Source organism: Centruroides vittatus, unplaced genomic scaffold, assembly GCF_030686945.1.
Source record: "Centruroides vittatus isolate TY-2023 unplaced genomic scaffold, ASM3068694v2 contig_925, whole genome shotgun sequence".
NCBI classification, from domain to species: Eukaryota; Metazoa; Arthropoda; class Arachnida; order Scorpiones; family Buthidae; genus Centruroides; species Centruroides vittatus.
In genome coordinates this window covers 413,244-435,538 of record NW_027122611.1, presented here as the reverse complement: position 1 = coordinate 435,538, position 22,295 = coordinate 413,244, and the positions used below count along the sequence as shown (strand labels likewise).

Below are 22,295 nucleotides of genomic sequence, written 5' to 3'. Positions count from 1 at the left end.
TCGAAATTTTATACCATCCTTTGCTGACCTTGCCGCACCGCTTACCGAGTTAACAAAGAAGGGAAAAAAATTTGCGTGGGGTCTGGAGTGCCAACAAGGGTTCGAAAAGTTGAAGGAAGCCATCGCCACACCGCCATTATTAGCACACCCTAATTTTAATGAACCCTTTTTCTTACACACCGATGCGTCTAAGATAGCGGCTGCTGCAGTGCTAGAGCAACGCAGAGAGGGGGGCTTAGTACCGATCGGCTACTTCAGTAAGAGGTTTCAGGGAGCTGAACTTAATTACTCGACCATAGAAAAGGAGTGTTTGGCCATAATCATGGCCCTGAGGCATTTTAAGTTTTTAATCTTGGGGCAAAGGACAATAATTCTCTCCGATCACAAGCCTTTGGTCTTTCTTAGTAACATCAAAAACGGAAGCAATCGCTTAATCAGATGGGTGATGGAGCTCATGGATTATGACATCGAGGTGCAGCACGTTAAGGGCGTGAATAATAATGTGGCGGACTTTTTGTCAAGGAACGTTAATGGGGTATATCACGTTGAGGTAGGGGCCACGAAATTTGTTATCCCTGATAGGTACGAAATACGTTTGTCGCAAGACAGAGACGAAATTTTTGGACCTATTAAACGGGATTTAATGAGAACTCCTGATGGTAACGGCATAAGGAGTAAGATGCCACAGTATATAGTAGTGGACGAATGCCTATATAGGCAAAGTTATTTCAGGGCACGCGATCAGTATCACAACCAGGTCTGCGTGGGGGAAGACATTTCCAAGGAGTTAATCAAGGCTATTCATAATAATAATCTGTCGGGGCATTGGGGAGTACGGAAGACGATGATGAGCATCGAAAAGCATTATTATGTCAGAAACCTAAAGGATAAAGTAGAGGAAGTGGTTAGGACCTGTGAAAAGTGTCAGAGGCACAATATTCATAAGGGAAAGGCCCCATTTCAGGAGAATGAGGTGGCTAATGCCCCTTTTCAGAAGATCGCCGTCGACATCATAGGTCCCCTTAATACGACGAGTCAAGGGAATAGCTTTATCCTTGTGATGATCGATATTTTCACGAGATTTGTAGAGATTCACCCCTTAAGAGATCAAACTGCGTGGTCGGTTAGCAATGCTATCTTTAACTCAATAATCTGTCGTTATGGTGCACCCGAAACTATTATCTCGGATAGGGGGACGAATTTTCTTTCGTCCCTGTTCTCCGATTGTTGTAAGTGGCTTGGGATCAAGAGAAACATTACTACAGCCTATAGACCGTGTTCAAACGGGTTATGTGAAAGAGTTAACAAGTCGCTAATAGAGATGATATCAAAGTCCTCGGAGAGAGGAGGGGCGGAATGGGATGAAATGATTTATCCGGCCTGCTTCGCTTATAATAATTCGCACCACTTGGCAATTGGCGAGTCGCCTGCATTCCTGTTATATGGAATAGATCCCCGCATTCCGAATTTCGAACAACACGTCGATGAAAGCACGACTGACGAGCGTAGGACGTTTCTCATCACAAAACTTCGTGCTCTAAGGGAGTCTGCAGGGAAACGCGCTACCAAATTTAACGAGAAAAGAAGAGAATACGGGAGTAAGGGGCGAAAATTGGAGAAGTTTTTAGTAGGACAAAAGGTCTGGGTGAGAAAGAAGGGGGGAAAGAAAAATAAATTCGCGGATAAATACAAAGGGCCCTTCCGCATCATTAGAGTTGTGAACCCGACTACGTATTGCGTAGAAGGGTGTAACTTCAAAGACAGGGAGACTGTCCATGTTGACCGTATAAAGATGTGCTACGGAGAACCGGTAGAAAAAACTAGGCGTGGGGAGAGAAAAAGGGGAGGAAAAAGGCAACCTAGCGATCATGAAATAGAGGATGAAGAGGAGGGTCAAGATGGGAGATGGAACAGGAGATTGAGGAGCAGTGATGTTAGGGTAAAGGGTGTTGGCAACGACGTTCCGCAGGGGAATAGCGATGACGAACGCATAAGCAAGCGACCGTACAACCTAAGGCATCGTGAGATTGACTTCCGTAGGCTACACTACGGTAGTTAATCGTCTCCGAGGGGAGATATGTAGCGCTTCGCCGCTATTAATTATATGTATATATTTATGTATTTTTTTTTTGTTCGATTGTTCTATTTATATGTTTGTTTTTTCGTTTATGTCGCGTCGCGTATATGTTGTTGTATCGGGTTTTAGATATAACGCACGGCCATTTTGTTGTGTACCGTACCGTCTGTTGTCGTCATTGCTGTGCCGTGGTTTTTGATTGGCTATTTGGAGGGTCACGTGGGAGGAAAAGAAAAAGCTCCCGGATGGTGGGAGATATAAAGGGATGACTTCCACGTGTCGAGGCATTTTTCATTCTTCTCTTTCGTGGATCGGGGATCTGGAGCGGTGACGAGACGAGAGAAAGGATTCGAAGCAGAGCAGCCGATCAGGAAGAAAAAGAAAAGACAAGAACCAGCGAGAAGAATCTCATTTCGTAACTACGTGTCCCACGAAATACGGCGACGGTATCTACCATCTTGTAAATGTTTGTATAGTTTTTTAAGGTTTAATCGCGTATTAGTTTTAGTCTCGCGATTAATTACTGTTGTAATCTTAGTGTTATTGTCATCCTTAATTTTGTTAAGAACGCTGTTTGCCTGTTTAAATCAGGCGATCAATTCCCCCTTTTTGTGTGTGTAATTAATAAACCTTTGTTTGTTTATCTATACGCTTCTACCGACTATTCATTTCCACTTCCTTTCATACCCGCAAACCACGTGCTTGCGGAGTCCACACGTCACGCCTTGTTAAAAATATATTCCAACAGTACGTAAAGAATTGTTAGAATGTATTGTTGGCTTTTTCGCTTGTAAGTAGCTATTGTAAAGCGTAAATTTGTTCGAAAGTTTCACGTTTTTTTTTTTTTTTTTTCTCAGACTTCCCAAAAATTTTGTGATTAAGTATACTTCAGGAATGTATGGAAGGCAGAAATGGCTCTCTGTGTCCCGTTTGTTGAAGGAACGATTGAGCGAAAAGTCCGACGGGAGATGAAGAGGGCTCTTTGGTTTCACATGTTTGAAACCCCCTCGATAGAAGACAGAAGACGCTGACCAAATGTGGAGAAGGCTCTCTGTGTCCCGCATCTTTAATGCCCGCCGGATGAAGACAGAAGACGTGGCCGGGAGGCACAGAGAGATCTCTGTTTCCCGCTTATTTGAGGCTACTTTGGGTGAAGACAGAAGATGCGGCCGGGAAATATTTTCATTGTGTGAATTAGTAAGAATGAAACTCGACAAGTGATTCGAATCACTTGTGGAGTAGCATTTTTTCCAACTGTTGGTGGAACTCTGAAGCAGTCACCTCCACGTGGTGAGTTCTGGGTTGTCGTTCGTCTGGAAATGACGAAGGCAAGCGAAGAGCTGCCTTCGTCATTTCCAGACGAACATAAATAATAAGGATTGAAAACATACCAATAAAGGCAGAAATTACAAAAGTAATTAAACTGAGGAAGATCGAGTGTCTAACTTTGGTATAAATCGCTTTAAATCTTTTGTTTTAATCAAGTTTATGGAAACGTATTCGTGTCGTGGTTGGCTACAAAATTATAACTACGTGTTCGATACAATAAGATGAACTTAATGGCGAAATTGTTGACTTGCTAATAAAACAACGAGAAAAAAAATTAACGTAAGTCGTTAGCAACGCGATGAAAATACAGAAAACTCCACTCCAACCCACGACCGCCTATCGTTATTTAGTGATTTTATCCATTCGGCCGCCGCTGGGCAGCTTTCTTATGCAGTTTGATGTTGAAAACTACAAGTGTTTTGGCGTTTCGTTGAAAAAGTCGAGTACAAAATAAAATTTGTGCGAATTTATTATAAACTGCTGATAAGTACTTTACAATAGTTACTCCCGTGGTTTATTAATTCTAAAATTGAAATATTTTGTTAAATATATTCTATAATATTAATTCCGGTTTTTCGACGGAGTCGATGAAAGTTCGCGGGAATGGCTAAAATATTTAAAATCTTACACTTTTTCTTGCTTTTAAATAAATGTAGGAGGATATCTTTTAAAAATTATATAAGAGGTTATGGCATATATATTATATATAATATTATATTGTTTAATATATAGTACATAATATTGAAGGGGTCGACGGAAAAAAGTTTTTAAAAAGGGGTCAATACACGGAAAAGATTGGAAACCCCTGTATTGATTAGTTTAACCTTTCATTTTTATTGATTTGTAAGCAACTGGAAGCAATGTTCCATCTTACTTTTCCGGCTTCTTGTGTACATAACACGATAAAATATTGGAATCGTATCAACTATCAACTTCTCCGAGATTTTTGCCAATTTCGACGTTTTTGACCCAAAAAAGTCAAAAGAAATTCATACAATGAGTTGCCTAATTTTCCTGTGTGTTATTTTAAAAATAACATTTAATTTGTGTCTTTTATGAGATTTTGTTATGAAAAAACGTTTTGATATTATTAATTATTATAAGATGACAAAAGTCTTAATTTCGAGGGTAGTAGTTGATTTTATAAAGAAAATCGTAAATGCTAATAAGTAATCTTCGTTAAGTCCGATCTGTCTGGAAATATGACACGTGATGGCCCACTGTTTCTCGACCTTTTCGATCTTTAACCACCAAAGTTTATCATCACCAATGTCCCTCATAATCAAGTTACCGTGCCGAATTTTGTGTTTCCATGTTTAACCATCCTGAGATATCAAATGAAATAGAGGCCAACATTCGCGCTGGCATACACAAAATTTTTTCCCGTTAATAGCACTTTCAATTTTTTCCCCTTTCATAAAACTCACTCCTACTCTGGAAATTAAGGTCGTTGCCATTACAGAAGTATAAAACGAATTTTAAAAAGCTAGGAACAAAGAATTACTGTATAACAGTGTTTTCCAATTTATTTGGTCATGTGACACATAACATACGGAAGCATTCAAAACACACTTTGCTGGATAAATCAAAGGCTTACGTATATTATGAAAAAATACACATTTGCAATAATACAATTTTAATGACTACATAAATGTTTATTTGATAACAATATTGTACTTGTACTTGTGCTATTTATACAACACCTGTAGTATTACGATTTTAAACAGTGATTAGAAGCAAGTTATTTGTTCTAGACTCCCTTCAAAGCAGGTTTAGATACCATTTTATTAACAATAGAAACCAAATGAAAATAGTATCTGTTTCTATTATCTTGCATGAGCAAATGCGGTTCTTTTTGAGTTACATGCAGCTCTTGCTGAAAGTGTTAATATCTGTTTTATTATTATTTTTTTTACAATTTTATTTTTATAGTTTTGTGAAAATATGTTTATTAAAAAAATTCAATATTTGTTTTATATTATATTTACATTATATAATAAAATCGCGCGCCTTACCATACTATCCGCCACGACAGTACAGAACTGCGGCTCCCATGCATTTTGCAAAACCTACATTTCGGCTCCCACTGAACTCTTGCTTGCCCACCCCTGTATTATAGTATAAAAATAAAATATAAATATTTTTTTGTTTCTTAAACACAATTTAGTGTAATTAATGAACAAATATTTTGATTTTAAAAAAATTACGAAAAGTTTTAGAACTTTTTCAAATTTTAATACAACGCAACAATAAATAGTATTGTTGAATTTTATTGTTCGAATTTCATTGTTGAAATCATACGATTCAGAAGTCGAATGTTAATCGAAGTGAGTTTTCCGTGCGTTTGCTAGCGGGATGTTTGGTGTTTAGCGCAGTCACCTCAGGAGAAAGCGCCGAATATACCCAGCCAAACATCGATGTTCAGGTGTGTCCGTGACACACGCTTGCCTTCTGAATATCCCGCTAGCAATGCTATCGTTTCGAAGATTTTCGCTCGCGATTATTTACTGTCATTGCGTTGTATCGAGGTATTAAATGTCATCCAAGTGGAGAGTAATGGAAGCGAGATTTCGGTGGTACATTTGCTAGCGAGATGTTTGGTGTTTAGCGCAGTCACCTCAGGAGAAAGCGCCGAATATACCCAGCCAAACATCGATGTTCAGGTGTGTCCGTGACACATGCTTGCCTTCTGAATATCCCGCTAGCATCTTGCTTTTGAGTAGAAGTCGCCATATTCATTTGTTGGTCGCAAAGTTTATGTTATAGTGGATATTGTTCATTTAATAAATCTTGTAAACGAGACGAATCAAGAAAATTATTCATCTTGACAATTACGAAGAGAGAAAGGAAAATATGAGATCGGAATAATCCTTTAGAAATCTGTTCCGAAGACGAATTTCGAATTCGGTGTAGATTTTCTAAAGCTGGATTTGTTCGTATTTTAAATCGTATTGACGACGAAATTAAGCATCTAGATCGAAGAAGATTGCCGTTAACTACTGAGCAACAGTTGTTGACGAAATTACGATTTTTTGCCACCGGAAGCTTGCAGAGGGTAGCTGGTGATCTTATCGGAGTTTACGTCTCTACTGTGTGCAGCAGTGGCGTGCCGTCATTGGAAGCGGTTGAAGCGCCGCTTCCCTTGTATTTTCTAAAATACAAATTCATATTTGAACGTACTTTGAATTAATTAAAATTAATATTTTATTATAACCACATTTTGTATCTTATTACAAATTTCTATACTACATGCGAAAAAAACGATAAGATTGCTATTGTACATTCGAATATCAGTGGCGGAATGGAAGCGCTGTATTGTCGAAACCGGGTCAGCTTTCAAGTAGCCAGATTATAGGCATTTGCGCATGCGCATTACAGAGCACCAACCTCACCCGGTTTAGCCGGTGGAAGCTACATACGTATAACGCTTCCAACGCTTCTATCCCTTAGCCACTGGTAGGGAGGTACTGTACTTGACTAACTGAATTGTTTAAGATTTAAATAGTAAGTGTTATTTTTATGTACATTTCAATGTTCATGTTATGTACAGTACGTTCATTATTCAATGTTATTTTTATGTACGTTTCTTTGCAAAGTTATCTTTAATTACAATTATATTGACAGATTTTCAGACATAAGAGTTTTAGAAATTCTATCACTTTTAGATGTTAATGATTTTAATATTATGAAAAACAATTTTTCCGAGCGTGTTTTAATTTTTTAAATTAAGTAATTTTATGTGAAATTTTTTGATTTATCTAAATTACGTAGTGAATCGCAATATTTATATTCGTGTCCGGACCATATTGACAGGTAACTCTTAAACATAAAACATATTATAATTAATGTCGATCCGAACAAAGACGTACTAAAAGAATTATGATTTAATATCATTAATTTTTGCGGTCCCATCTACCGGTGGGTCTGCTGAGCGCAGTTTTTCGACCACGAAGCAAATTCATACATTGGCCAGGAACACTCGGTCGGAGGAAGATTGTCGTCGCTAGCGTTGCTTTCGATAGAAAAAGTGCTTTTAAATACGCTTGATGGAGGCGACGACCAGCGACTTTTATTATAAAGTAATTAACGACTTTGCGGAAAAAATCGCCGAATAGAATTAGTTTATAAAAAATTAAAAAAACAAGTTTTTCTGTCATTGTTTGTATCGTATCAATTTGTATTATGTATGTATTGTGTTTTAGAACTAAAATACATAAATTGTTTATTTTTGCCATTTCCAGTATTTGTTTAAAACTTTTATTGAAATGTGATGTACCGGACAGGTCTGACCCGTCACGAATGACTCGAAAAAACGGTTAATTTAGAGAAAAATTTATTAGTTTAAAAAAAGACATAGGTAAAAGTCGTTTGTAGTCGGCACCCATTGTTTATATCAAACTGCCAGGCAGAAACCATAAATCGCGGAAGGAAGTCATCCTATGATCGGTGGAAGATCGAATTCGTCTTCGATTTTGACTTTTCTCCCGCTCCAGGTAAGAGTCTCGTTACGCTTAGAAACCAGGGGCCAGCCACTCGGGAAGTGTGAGTGAGGGAGAATGACCAATCAAATGGACGAAAGAAAGAACGGAGATTGATATAATCTCCGACAATCGAGGACACCTGGCATTCGGTTAACGTTCCGAATAACCAAACCGCCGTGTGTCAACGCGCAAAAAAAAAAAAAAAAAAAAAAAAAAAAAAACAGTTTCTCGTCTATTGTGCCAACCTGTAACTTGTGCCACTTCGGACTTAGACCCTGCCCCCGACGCCAACGGACGAAGTCTCTTCGTGCTTTACAGACTCATCAACGCCAATGCTTCGATTGACCATCAAAGAACCACATCGACACCCAGGACGTCCGAACGGTTGATTGTCCTAAAGCAAACTATTTTGTACATAGTGTATGTTTATTTTATGTTAAAATAAACGGTTTTTGTCAGATACTTGTCGTCTTTCTCTTTCGCCACCACGCACGTACGAATGGACCCTAGACCAATGTTTCTCAAACTTTTTGGTCCACGACCCCCCTTTTGCATTTAAAAATTTCAAAAGACCCCGAAGAATGAGTATGTGTAGAAAAACATCCTGTAGGTAGTGGGTCAATTTAAATTCAGGAGGAGTTAATTTCTTTTGTTTAATTAATTTATCCCATGTTGAAATTTCTCTCCGTTGCGTGTCGCTTTGCGTTGAATTTTCGTCAATGTTAAGATTTTTTTATGTAACGAATGTAACGAAATTTTTTTTAAAAATTATTTCTTTATTTTTCACAAACAAAATAAATATTTTGAAAAATATAAAAACAAAAAATTATATTTTGGAAGATAATCTAGTCTCGAAACGTTCCAATTTAGCACAATACAGACCTCAGAAAAACAAGCAAAACTTACCACTCACGATGGGAAAAAGTCTAATTCAAATACTGGCGCGTCCTTAAGGACCCTTTCATGGTACCTCCCAGTGCTGTCAGCTAAAAACGCATATCAACTAAAATAATATCGGAGTATCCCAAGACATAGCCAAATATTGCAGCGCCACAGCACTAGCGGAAATTCGAGTTTGCCGACTGAAACGCTTTCGGTTGATCGGTTTCCGGATAATCGACGCTCCACTGTATTTCTAACTGGCCTTACCTACAGACGCAACGCTGCTAGCGAACACCGTTCCAAATGACGACATTGTTCTATCATAGTTTAGGCGGAGAGTGGCACTCGGGGATTCCCCAGTAGCGCACAAATTTATGAATATTATATTTAGGCTTGTATTTAAATATTTATACTGTTTTTATTATTTTTATGTGCAATTTATTTAAGTAAAAATTATTTTATATATTTTTGATTTCTATTATTTCTAAACGTGAATCCATGGTCAATTTATAAAATATTTGAAAAAAAATTGATCTGGCATAATTTTTTCCGCGATCCCCAAATATTTTTCACGACTCCCACTTTGAGAATCACTGCCCTAGACCGTTGCTGACGCGCAATTAACTGATTGCCCCTGGAAGTCGGCTTCTTTCAGAAACACAGCTTCCCTATCATCAAATGTCACGGCACGCCACTGTTGTGCAGATATCTATCAAACTACCATTAAATAAATTTAAAAAGTTTTTTATATAGTGATACAGACGTTTACAATAAGAATGAGGTCTTGTTCTTGTTTAACGAATAAGAGTAATAGGTTAAAAAGTATCTTTTATTGTCTGTTTCACTACGGTGTCCGGAATTGCACCCGGGAATAAAGCACGTTGACCCGTTTGCTAATGACTAAATGAGTAAAAATAAATGATTAAACTACTGAAAAATACAATGCCTTCTACTGTTTTCACATTCTGGATTCCAAACGTTCGAAGCGCCTATAGCGGCTAATGCAGTAATTTCCACTACTTTTTCTCTCGCAGTTGGTGACCAGAAAATCCATCGACATTGGTAGGGAGTTTATTGGTTGTAATGTACACGTGTCTCCTTTGCTCAGATTTCGATAAATAACTGAGTTTTTATTATATTTTAGAATATTTGTGGTATTTTTATGAGAGTTTATTTACGCCAGTTATTGTATATAGGCGTGTCTTCTGGTTAGCGTCATTTCGGATCTCGCTTCCATTTGTATTTAACGCTTTCCTCCAGTTTTAAAAGCTCAGATAAATCTTTTAATTAGAGTCATCGATGGACGTTCTGTTTGTCTACGCTTCGCTATTTCCGATTTTATTTTATTAAAAATTATAACGAAATCGTTTCTTGATCTGTCGATGCTTCACGTGACTATCTATGTAGCCAATCCCGTCGCTTCGATTTTTCAAAAGTTACGCACGTGGTTCAAATTGTCAATGTCGGAAGTTTAAAGTGAAAAATGGAGAAAGGAGAAGTTTGTGTGATGAAAAAAAGAACAAAAAGGAAGAAGATAGTTTACGAGTGCCCCAATCCGTTATTCGCCAAGTGGTTGAAAGAATGGAGAGACGAAGCCATTGAGAAGGGATGGAAAATTCAACACACTTACTCTAGAGTCAGTTTTAACTTGTAACGAAATACAATACACCGTATATAAATTTTATTTTATTTATGTTGTTGTTTTTAAGCATTGATGTATGTCTACATATTAGTAATACAGGCTTATACATAATTAAACTTTGGTTATAATAGGTTGGATTCTAGCGATTCATTTTATGTAGAGACCATATAAACTTACTTAAAGGCCGTGTTTCTTTATGCAGCGCTCGAGAAGTGCTTTACAGTGAACACGCTGAAACTGGTTTCTAATTGGCCAACACTGCTCGTGACATCATTTCTCTACACTCTGGCTGCATAAAGAAACGTGGCCAAACATTGACGAACATAAACTTACCATTAGACGTGATAGGACAAAACATTCCCGTGTGTGCATGTCCAATGTTTCCATTGTGTCGATTGAAAAATGCATGACAAACCTTTAAGAGTGAAATAACTTGCTGTCGAGGTATGGCAAAAATAAATTTTTGATTAACACGATGCTATTGACATTTGTTTTCTGTTGATAAAATTGTAGATAGATCATTTTATGTTAATATCCATTACATTATTGATGTAGTGTATTTATGTCAATAATTCAAAGGGATTTTTGGCATAATATTACAATTAATGACATGGAAGGTGACAAACATTTATGGATATCCTGTAGAAACAAACAATTGTATCTGTATGCCACGTAACATTAGTCTCACTCACTAATAACATTAATTATTATGGTATTTATAGCAAAAAGTGTAAAATTATCTACAGCCTTTAAATGGAATAACTTTCTTGTTTTTAAAGATGATATAAATTTGTATGGTTTTTAGATGAATTGCTAGAATTCAACCTATTATAATTCAAATTTAATTAAGTATAGGAGTACAGCATTCAATTAATTTTCTTTTTAAGCTGAGTTAGCATTATCTTAAAATTTATATTTCATGTCAGACTTAATTTCTATTTTAGGTTTATTGAAAGCTTTAAGAGTATAATCATACCATTTTTAGTTTCAATAAAAATTAGATTTAATACCAAAACCTACAGAAGTTTTTGGCCATTTTATCCTGGCCTCCCTCAGCTAAATGAATTAGAACAAATACAAGTTTCAAACATTACAAAATTTAAGTGTTTGTTACATGTTCCACACTTAAAATTTTTTAATGAAAGCCATAAATATTAGATATGTATAATCATTATATATTAATATTTATATATATATACATAATTATTATTATATATTGATATTTTTTAGGTATTCATTATTTTAGTTTATTATTTACACATTTATAATTTAACTGTTTTACATTTTTTGCTTATTTGTTATGTATGTAATGTTTCTTATGGTTCATTTATTTGTGGTTACCTTATTTGTTTACTAGAGCCTAACTCTGCTTGTTTTGACCATTTGTTTCCAATATATTGAGTAATTATTATTGCCTTATTGTCGTTATTCAATTTATTATACATTTGTCAACATGGACATTAATCATTAACAGGACAATTATACTGGTGTTAAGCATTTACACAAGAATGAATATATAATAATGTTTCCAATGTAGACTATTCATAACAAAAATTTTGTTACAACTCACCCTCCTTGGACTCCTATTTTTAGTAATACTTTCCTTGCTTTGCTCCCTTTGTTCCACTTCTATAGCAGAGGTTGGACACCCCTGCTATAGAAGTGGAACAAAGATTTTCATTTATTGGAAATTCATGTTTACACAAAGTCTAAACTTTGTCTGTAAAATGGATACATCTAATATTTGTGTAGATCATTGCAGAAGGGTGCTGTAACTATTGCATGAGCAATGATATGCATGCTTATATTAAGCAACTCCTCACTTTGTGCAAAACTTTCTCCTCAAAAGTTGGATATGCACATCGATCATAGAATTATGCAAGACCTGTATCATGTTTCTTTACCTGCAGTTGGAGTGATATGATAATGATATAGTTCAAATAGGTTACAGCCATAATTACAATTTTTGTATATAAAGAATCATACTTGTATCAGTCCTGATTCTTTCATATACATATCAATTGTTTAGCATGTTGAGCATGATAAAAGCATTTGAGAAAAATATTTTGCATAAATCTTCTATATCTGTTTTCCATTACTTCCACTAGTATTCCACTGTTTCATCCACGAAGTCAACTGCATGTTGGACTAACAACTCAAGTGTATTGCTCAAATCTGAATTATGTCCTGCACCATCAATTGACTAATTACTTTAATCCCCTCTAACATCTTAAGGTGGTGTTTACTTTCCAAGACTCAAGAGCTGACTCCCTTGGAATCATCTATTATTCTTAGGAGTCTGTCAATGTTGTAAAAAAAATACCATGTACTATACAATATAAGGCTTATTTATAAAAATTATAAAAGATTAAAATTTTAACTTTTAATACAGTAGCATAAACTAATATATTTAATCTATACAAGATGTTAAGATTTAATCAATATTTGTATATTGCTGGTTTATTATTACACTTAAATTATAAGTAATTTACTTGGCAGGGTGTCACTCTTCACTCCTGTGACTTCCTGCCAAATAAAAAAGTCGTTGACTGGCTATATCTACAAGAATCAGAGTTGCTGATTTTCAGGGGGTCTATTTTTTTGCCTTTAAACACCTGAAGTAATTGAGTTTTCCATAGAGCTAACTCAGTTTTACAGCTTAATTTTATGCTTTTAAAGATAAAATTGCTTGGAAACAAATAAATTTTATTCAAAATGTTACTCATAAATACAAAATTTTAAATTTATGCCAATTAAAATGTTTTATAATGATTTTTCTAAACGGTGTATTGAAAGTGTCGGTCAGTGGTGCATTCGATTGGTGGTGTGTTGGTTGGTGACGCGTTTGGTTGGCACCAACCAAAATGAATATTGAAAGCATTTGGTTGGCGACGCGTTGAGTTGGTGGTCACTGAATGCCGATCAATCGTGTCTTGACATAATAATACAATAATTAAACAAAAACAATTGATATTTAAACAAAAGCATCTGAGATGTAAAAAAATTTTTCCAAATAAAAACTTGTGACAATTTAGACAACAGCCAAAATTTTCTTTAGAAGTTTTTCTTTGGTAAAGATAAGTTTGGCTCTTGGAAGCGGTACCCACAAGATTTTTACCTATATTTACCTTACATTTCACCTCCAAGGGCCAACCTTATCTTTACCAGAGAAAAACTCCTAAAAAGTTTTGACAGTGGTCTAAATTGTCACAAGTTTTTACTCAGAGAAATTTTTTTTACAGCTCAAATGTTTTCATTTGAATATAATTAACAGAACTAGAAACTTAAATGTCATAAGGCAAGAATTATATTTACTTCTCATGTATTATTATATAATACATAATGATTCATATAAATCATTATGTAATTATTTTACGAAACAGTTGTGCACACAACATGTATTTTTTAAACTAAATTAGTCATATTACGAAATTTGTATTTTATAGGCCCTTAAGTCATTAGAAAAATATCCGTTGCCATTAAAATCACCATGGGAAGCAAAATGTTATCTTAATTATTTTGGTAAGCAATGAATTATTCAATTTACTCTTAATTAGTTCTTCCAAAATTTTATTAGAAAAATTTCGTTTTTAAACAGTTTTTATGCCTAATAAGGTATAATATCACTAAGATACAAATGATAATAATTATAAATAATTAGATGATAAAAAGTCAGCTGCAATATTAAATAGAAGAAATGTTAAAAAACACAAAGGCTTTTTTACTTAAACTAATTTTATGCTTCTTCAGTTAACATTTGAACATGATGAATGCTTTATAACAGAATGCAGCCCTAAAATATTTTTCTGTACAAATGGAACTTATCATCATTCACCAACTGTGATTATGGAGCCTTCCAGACAATGCAGCATATCCAAGATTTGGTCCTAATCAGTGTATGTTGACCAAGATCTATCAGATAATTAGTTCTACCATTGATTGGTTTCTACTTTAGATATTATTTTATGAACTGCAGCTTCATGTTTGCTGTACTACTATTGTTATGACTACATAAATAAATAAATCTATTGTCTTTACTTCTGCTGAGTCTCCCAAAGCATGTCACAGTTATTGATAAAAAAAAAAAAAAATTGGTCAGTTTTATTGTACTTGTAACTTATACTCTGATACTCTTCATTTTAAAGAATCATCTTACATTTTGCCTCCAAGTGCCTTACTATCTGTATAGTGAAGTTAAGACAAAAATTGCTTTTCTTTTGAAATTTTTGTTATTTAATATTTGCAGTTGACTTTTCTAATTGACTAATTCATAACAATGTGTGGATATATCTATAATTTTTACTTAATAACTTTAATAAATAATTCAAACATTTATTACAATTACTAAGATGACTTACAATCGTCTGTGAGGTCTGACTTTTGTCATACGCTGTATATTATTATTGTTGTTTTCAATAAAATTTTTAATAAGAATTACAACTGGATGAAATTAACTCGAGAAGCTAAATGTTGAATATCTAGCATTTTATTTTTGAATGAACAATCGTTTTCAGATAATTAGCTGCCATCTGGATTCCACAGGGTAGATGGAAAGTAACTAGGCATTGAGAAATTACTATAATTTCTATATTTCAAATGCAAAGATGTTGAAAATTATTTGACATATACCTTATTAAATAGGTATGAAAGTACCGGTACCTTAACAAAAAATAAATTTATTTCTTGATAAAGAAAAAAGATAATAGAAAAAAATATATATATTTAAAAACCAGTACCTTAAAATTCAAAATACCAGTGCCATCATCCTACTTCCTCAAAGAACTGGAGATCCTGATGTGGGTGAATGACCACTTCTCCATGGGTCTGCAACTAAACCTTTGGTCATTAGCTTTGAATGACAATTCCTGAGTGTTTCCAAACAGATTATAGCATGACACATCCCTTTGCTGAACACCAATGTTTTTTCACCACAACTATTGATCTTTCCACATCTTACAGTATGCAGCAACCTGCACTTGTTCCCAATCAGACGTGGTTGGACGTCTTTTCTGCCGCAGAGTGCGCGGCCTCTCTTGGTCATTGCTCCTGCCATCAATGCAGAAATTATAAAATTCCATTGATTGATGTATAAGCATACACAAATTTTATTATGATTGTATTATTATTATTACAAAAATTAGTGATTTTTCCAATGCCTAGTTACTTTCTAACCATCCTGTAGAACATTAATTCAAAAAATATCCAAATGTAGGAGCAAAGCATATAATTTCATCTTTGAGTACATTTAAAAATTACAAAAAATGTGATTTATGAAATGAAGTATTAATTATAAGATAATTTAGTTATACAGATGCCTCTATGCATTAAATATATTCTTAATGTTCTTGTGATTTTAGGCAACCTCCTTTCTCACTGTGTTTATAAATATCCACTACTTCTGAGTATTTAGCTAGTGCTTGATTCTGGATTGATTAATTATAGAAGCATTATCAGAAACAAGGATAGAATTATATGAAAGACAATATTTTAATAAAAGAAACTGAGAAGACAACAAGAAATTGTGTTCTGTTAGAACATATATAAAGAAACTACTAGAAAGAATGAATATGTCTCACTAACCTTGTATAGCTTTGCAGGTAAAAATTCAGAACCTATCACTAATGTTTTTGACCCACTTTGTAGGGTCTTCTTCAGGTGTTGTATAAATATTTTCTGGTTTTATTCCAATTTTTAAATATCCACTTTCTGATGTCTTCTATCCTCGAATTTATTTTTCGAATGCAATTCGAAATATCTAAATATGCTAGGTAAGAAGTGGTTTTCCTTCTTGATTTGTTATGTTTGTTTAACTAAAGAAGTTTGTGTGTTTATCTTAAGAACACTCCAGAAAATTTGAAAGAAAAAGTGAAAAGTACAGAAAAATGCGAATTATTAAAAATAGGATGACTAAAGAACTGTTTAAATAATAAATTTGTTGTTATTGAGATACTAAGATATCTGATCTATGGAATTTATTATAAAACAAAAGTTACATTTTACAGAATAAACTGTTGATAGCAGATACTTTTTTGTGTTAAATATACTAAATGAAAAAGAACAAAAACTTTTAAAATACATAAGTATCAAACAATGTTTAGAATCTCTAATATAATAATGTTTTCTAATCAGGGCTATGGAGTTTGTAGACCAAGCACCCGACTTTGAACTCAAACGCCAACTTGTGGATTACAAAAGGTCTGACTTCTGCCTGTAAATAGTTTAAAACACACTTTGGTTATATGAATCCAGAATGACATTTCATCACTATCAAGTGAATCATCAGGCATTTTTATTAAAACTGAGAGCATTTCTTTTTTTTTCACATTTCATTATAATTCACCACCATCCACACAGAATATTCTCATCTGTTGTTATAGTAAAGTATTCAGTAGATTTAACCTGAATCGTCTTAGCCATTTTGTACGGGTCTTTTTTACAATAAAAATTTAGAAGTAGCTAGTATCAAATCTATTCGAATATAGATTTCTGATAAGAAAATCAAAGGTAATTAGTGATACGCAACAAAAGATTGAAAAGTAGGGAACCATCATAAAATAAGATCTTGATCTACGAGAGACCTTTATAATGCAAGATAGGAGGTTAATCCACGTATAGACAATTTGCATGTGATGTATTGTATTCCCGCACGTGCGTTTTACCGGTGTCATATTTGTGACATTTCTGTTCTGTTTTAACCTCACCTGATACATGACAGGGTAACCAAACTTTAAACAGGGGAAATCATAAACTTTGAGTGGATCGTCTAATGAAGAAGTACAGTGTGAGTAAATTTTAAAACAGAATAAAACAAATTCAACAATTACAAAGAAAACTTCCCAAACAGCACTTAGAAGTGATATTATGTAATGGCCAATAAAACTATCATAAAACATACATTTTTAATCAGTACAATGATACGACGACCAAGTGTCGTAGTTTGTTTTAATGTACTTAAATTTCTCTTGTTAGGAAAGGTACAGTACATTCTGAAGAACTCTTTATCAAAATCGTTGGATCAACCCAGCCACTCTGACTCTTAAGTGATTTGTATGCTTTTGTGTGATTAAAGTTAAAAATTGGGTTATTAAGACAAAGTGTCACCATATTCTACCTTCGGCCACGAACTGTGATCCTCTAAGAATGAATTCGAGTCATCTTCATACAGATCAACTTTGCTATACATTAAAATGTTACTTCTCTACCAGTCAGCATCTTGACTAGTAAGAGTTGTTAAATAACCTAGTAAAAACAATCCAGCAATGAGTTGCATAACTTTTACAGATGTTATGAGATCTTTATTAAAAAATAAATTTTATATTATTAAACATAAATAAATTTGTGGCACCATTGATGAATTTTATAAAAAATTGTAAATGTTAATAATGAGTAAAATCTTGATGGAGTCTGACGCTACTCGAGATATGATACACCATCTCCTCGACCTTTAACTACCAAAATTTAATAACATCGAATCCCCTAATATACAAACCTTCCTGCAAAATTTCATAAATTTTTGATAAAAGTAATGGAAATAATTCAGCTTCAGATTGGGTGAACAAAATTGTGCCTGCCCCATACATCCATACATACAGATAAAACCTCTAATTATTTTTTGTTTTCCTTGCATTTCTCAATGTTCCATGGTCCTATAAGTCCAAAAAATGTACAAAAGTTCCCAGTTTCCCCTCTGTTATGTATAACACAGCTGGGAAAGTAAAATGCAAGTTTTTTCCATTTTCTAAACATGATTAACGCAAGCCAGACTATATACACCTCTATGAACAACATGGCATAAATATGGCACAGGAGGCAGAGCGATAATGATTTGGTCACATGAGATGACATTCACGTAAATTTTCTATTAGGAACTTAATATAAAGTACATAATAAAAAAGAGAGGAGTTAGAAGTTTGTCTATTTTTATAGATTCTTCTAGCAACACATTTACTTCTGACTCCACAGTCCAGATTCTTATGCAGCACATTCATACAAAAGTGCTCACATTCTCTCTCTCTATAATTTAATATAGGCTATTTTATTTATCAGTAAAAGGACATTGAATATTGTTTGATGATCCTTTTTATTCAATTGCATATTCCTTTGTGATTCAACCGAAAGGTACCATTAAAAACAATCAAAAACATTTTGAATAAATATTTATTTTATTATTAAGGATTTTGTTTATACTTAATACAGTGTATAGAGACATTATAAAAGAAATTGACAGGATTTGAACATTTTTTTTTTCATATTTTTAGGTGATAAAATCTGCAAAATGTTAGAAGATAAACTAAAGGAGCATGGTGAAAATATACAGGGTTAGTATAAATAAATTTTTTTAAATATTTGACATAAATATTGCTGTCTTTGTACATCTTATATATAAAATTCTCATGTAACAATGTTAGTTACCTTACTCCTCTGAAACGGCTTTACCGATTTTTACCAAATTTTATATGCATATTCAGTAGGTCTGAGAATCGGCTACTATCTATTTTTCATACCCCTACACCATTTCCCCCCTTTCAAAAATATATTTATATATGGATTAAGGCTTTTATGTCTAACAGATGGCGCTAACTTCCGACGACCTAAGTTTGCTTTTCTGTCAGGCATTCTGCTTTTCTGTGAGAATGGACTGAAGCAGATCATTTTCTATCTATCTATATAAATAAAATATAACGTTCGTTTGTTCCTACCGATTCCTTTGAAATTTTGACACAACGTTGCATTCGAATACGCACGTGTTTTTATATAATATACATGTCGAAATTCCCCCCAGTGGGGGGAGATGGACGGGATTAAGGCTTACTGTGAAGAACTCGGCTTCTATTATACTATTTTACATGCGGTTTTTTGCGTTTTTAATTGCATTTTAATAGGTTATGTCAACAGAATATACACTAAAAAGGGATTTTTCGATATTCCCCAGCGGGAAAAGTGACGGGATTAAGGCTTACTGTGAAGAACTCGGCTTTTATTATACTATTTTAGATGCGTTTTTGATTGCGTTTTAATAGGGTACGTCAAGAGAATATACACTAAGAAGGGATTTTTTGAAATTTCCCCCACGGGGGAAGTGTTATACATTTATAATAGATACATTTTGAGCCACAACAACGCGTGGCCAGGTCAGCTAGTTAAAATATAACATTTATGGAAAACTAGGGTTTTAATTAATATTTATTTCATTTTTTACATTTATGAACCTGTGTTTTCATATACAGTTATCCTCGTGTAACGTGGTAGTTAATTCCAAAAAAGTGCAATGTTATGCAAATCCGTGCTACACGAAATAAAGGACTAACACAAAACGTAGGGCTATGTACGAAAAGTTAGCAAAAGTATGCTATTCTTTTTCGTAATTAAGAGATATATGTTTGCTAGTTAGTTATTGATTACTTTAATAATTACAATCAAAATTATTGCATGTTAATATTAATTCTTTCTTCACTGCTAAACACTATTAAACAAGGATGGTTTTTTTTTTGGTAAAATATTGTAATCTTCTGAGCTTTCCTATTAATCTTAAGCTGAAGTATCAGCAACATCTTGATTTTTCTCTACATCTTTTCATAAAATCGGATATTTTCATTTTCTTGCATTTGCTTAAGAGATCTTTAAAAATTTCTTTTGTGTTCATTTAGAGTGCTATCACCAATGACAGTGATATCTGGTTTATAGGGCAGCTAGGATAAGGAAGAAGAAAAATTGTACAATCGGTTCTCGTTAAAGAAAACAAGGCAAAAGGCACAAAACAACATTGAAAATTTTAATATTTTAAAACCCATGGGCAAATATGAGACAACGTGCATGATTGCTTGAATAAAAAAATATTGAATGATGCTGCTTGCACTTAAAAATTGAGATGTTTGAAGATGTCCTCGAACCACGTTGTAAGAACACTGTTTTGTGCAGGGGATATTTTCAGTTCTCAAACTATGTTAGAGTGAAACTGTGTTGTATGAAGGATACCTGTATTGTGTGATATATATTGCAAGTTGATACAATAATTGTAATATTCACTTAACAAAATTTATTAATTACTCTGATCTTGTTAAGAACTGGTTTTATAGCAAAGTGTTGTATGGTTCTAGTTTAAGACAATTTAATTTTCAGGTGAAAGTAACTGAGCTTCCTAGATTTTTTTCAATTTAAACTAAATTTTTTCTAATTACAGAGTTTCATGAATTGATTTATTTAATAATTATTTGGAAGTGTTTTGCTAATAGGTTACATTTTATCTTTTGCTCAGTGTGTGTCATGAAAGGTACAGTTTCCATGCTATTTCATTACATGAAGATTTTACAGGAAAGCATCATCATATGACAAAAAGGGCAGCAATGTTAAACCAGAAATATTGATGTGTATAACCTACCATGTTATATTTTAATCTTTTCTAGTTATATTTGTATTTAAAATATTTAGCTTGTTTTCTTGTCATAAAAGACTGTTGGTTTATGTAGATTTTTGTGTCTGCTCTTGGTGGAAGTTAGTTTCAAAGTTTGAATTGATGGGCTTATACAAGCAAGAAATATACAAAACCAGCCTGCTACTAGTATAAATGAAATAATTAATGTCATGGCAAGCATTGCCATCAATCCTCATTCATCTGTGCAATAAAAAACTGCAGATTGAGGTCTGTTGGTGAAGTTGCTTTGTTTTATTTTAAAAATAAACCCCGTCCTCACAAGTGGTTTTTTTTATGTTCAGAAATTACATGGAAATGATTTCAATGAGAGATGCAATTTATGGGGCTGATTTATGAATAAAGACAGTCAACAAGCAGCACCTCCAATATGCAATGTAATGACTACAGACAAAACAACAGTTCACATCTGTGGAGCTGTAAATATTTACAATTTCAGATACTGGAGTGAAGACAACCCATTTTGGATGCAACAGTCATCACCAAGATGAACTTTGGCTTAGTTTTTGGTTTACTATCTACAGAGATTTTCTTGTTGGATTGTGTTTCAAAGAAGGTACTTAAATGGCAAGTCATATTTTATTATTTAATGAGGTCCTACTCTCATTTTTAAGTGAGCTGCTTCAGAACAGAAAGACCACTTATTGTTTCATCACAAAGAAGCCTCTCCTGACTCTTATCCTGATCCTTATCATTTCTAAGAAGTGTCACTGTTGGATTCCTTTTGTATGGATCTTCCACATGCCATATTGATCTCCTTACACAAGCTCTTTAAATTCATGTTGTAGCCAACCATCTTATATTCACCTCTGTATATTATACAACTTATTAGAGATGCTATTTTGATATTGTTCAATTATAGGATCGATGGTATTAGAGGTGTATTTGCGTTCTTCAGCAACTTTATGTATTGAAACTCTTCCATTCTGTCCATTCCATCCACTTAAACAACAAGAGAATGCTCTTCGCACTAAGACTGTAAATGCCAGTAACTTCAACTGTGATAAAGCTTGGAATGAACAACAGATAGTAGCTGGGCTTTCAAATAACTTTTGCTATAATCTGCTCTTTGATGAGCTTGAAGTGTAGATCTAAGAAGTGTGCACAGGTATTGCTTTTCTGTTCCAACTGGAGCATGAGCATTACTATTAATCACATTTAAAAATTCCTGCACATTTAGTTTTCTGTGCCAGATGTTGAGTATGTTATCAACATACCTACTGTAGAGGTGAAACAGCTGGATGATGTCTCCAAAGTTCTTGAGACAATGCACAGGCTACTTAGGAACAATAAGGATTTTCCAGATCTGTTTTGTTAATTTAGGTTAAGTTGCTTTATAATATTAATTAACTATTGTGCAATTCAAGGTTTTTTCAGAGATAAATCCCTTCTAAATACCCTTAATTTTACTGCAACTAATTTCATTAAATTTATTGGTTGGTAGGTAATTACAAT

At 33.9% G+C, this 22,295-nt stretch overlaps 1 protein-coding gene across 3 annotated transcripts in view; it reads left to right on the top strand.

Annotated features, from left to right (window-relative positions):
* Positions 1-9,788: 9,788 nt before the first annotated feature.
* Positions 9,789-22,295, top strand: part of mus81 (mus81 structure-specific endonuclease subunit) — a 38,452-nt gene continuing 25,945 nt past the window's right edge. The window contains exons 1-3 of one of the 3 annotated variants that reach the window (XM_067281662.1): positions 9,789-9,831; positions 13,858-13,933; positions 18,670-18,729. In XM_067281662.1, the coding sequence (XP_067137763.1) occupies positions 18,687-18,729 (43 nt within the window). In that variant the 5' untranslated portion in view covers positions 9,789-9,831; positions 13,858-13,933; positions 18,670-18,686. Of the gene's footprint in view, positions 9,832-9,965; positions 10,406-13,857; positions 13,934-18,669; positions 18,730-22,295 lie in introns of those variants that run through there. The other 2 variants (XM_067281660.1, XM_067281661.1) reach the window with 2 other exon arrangements.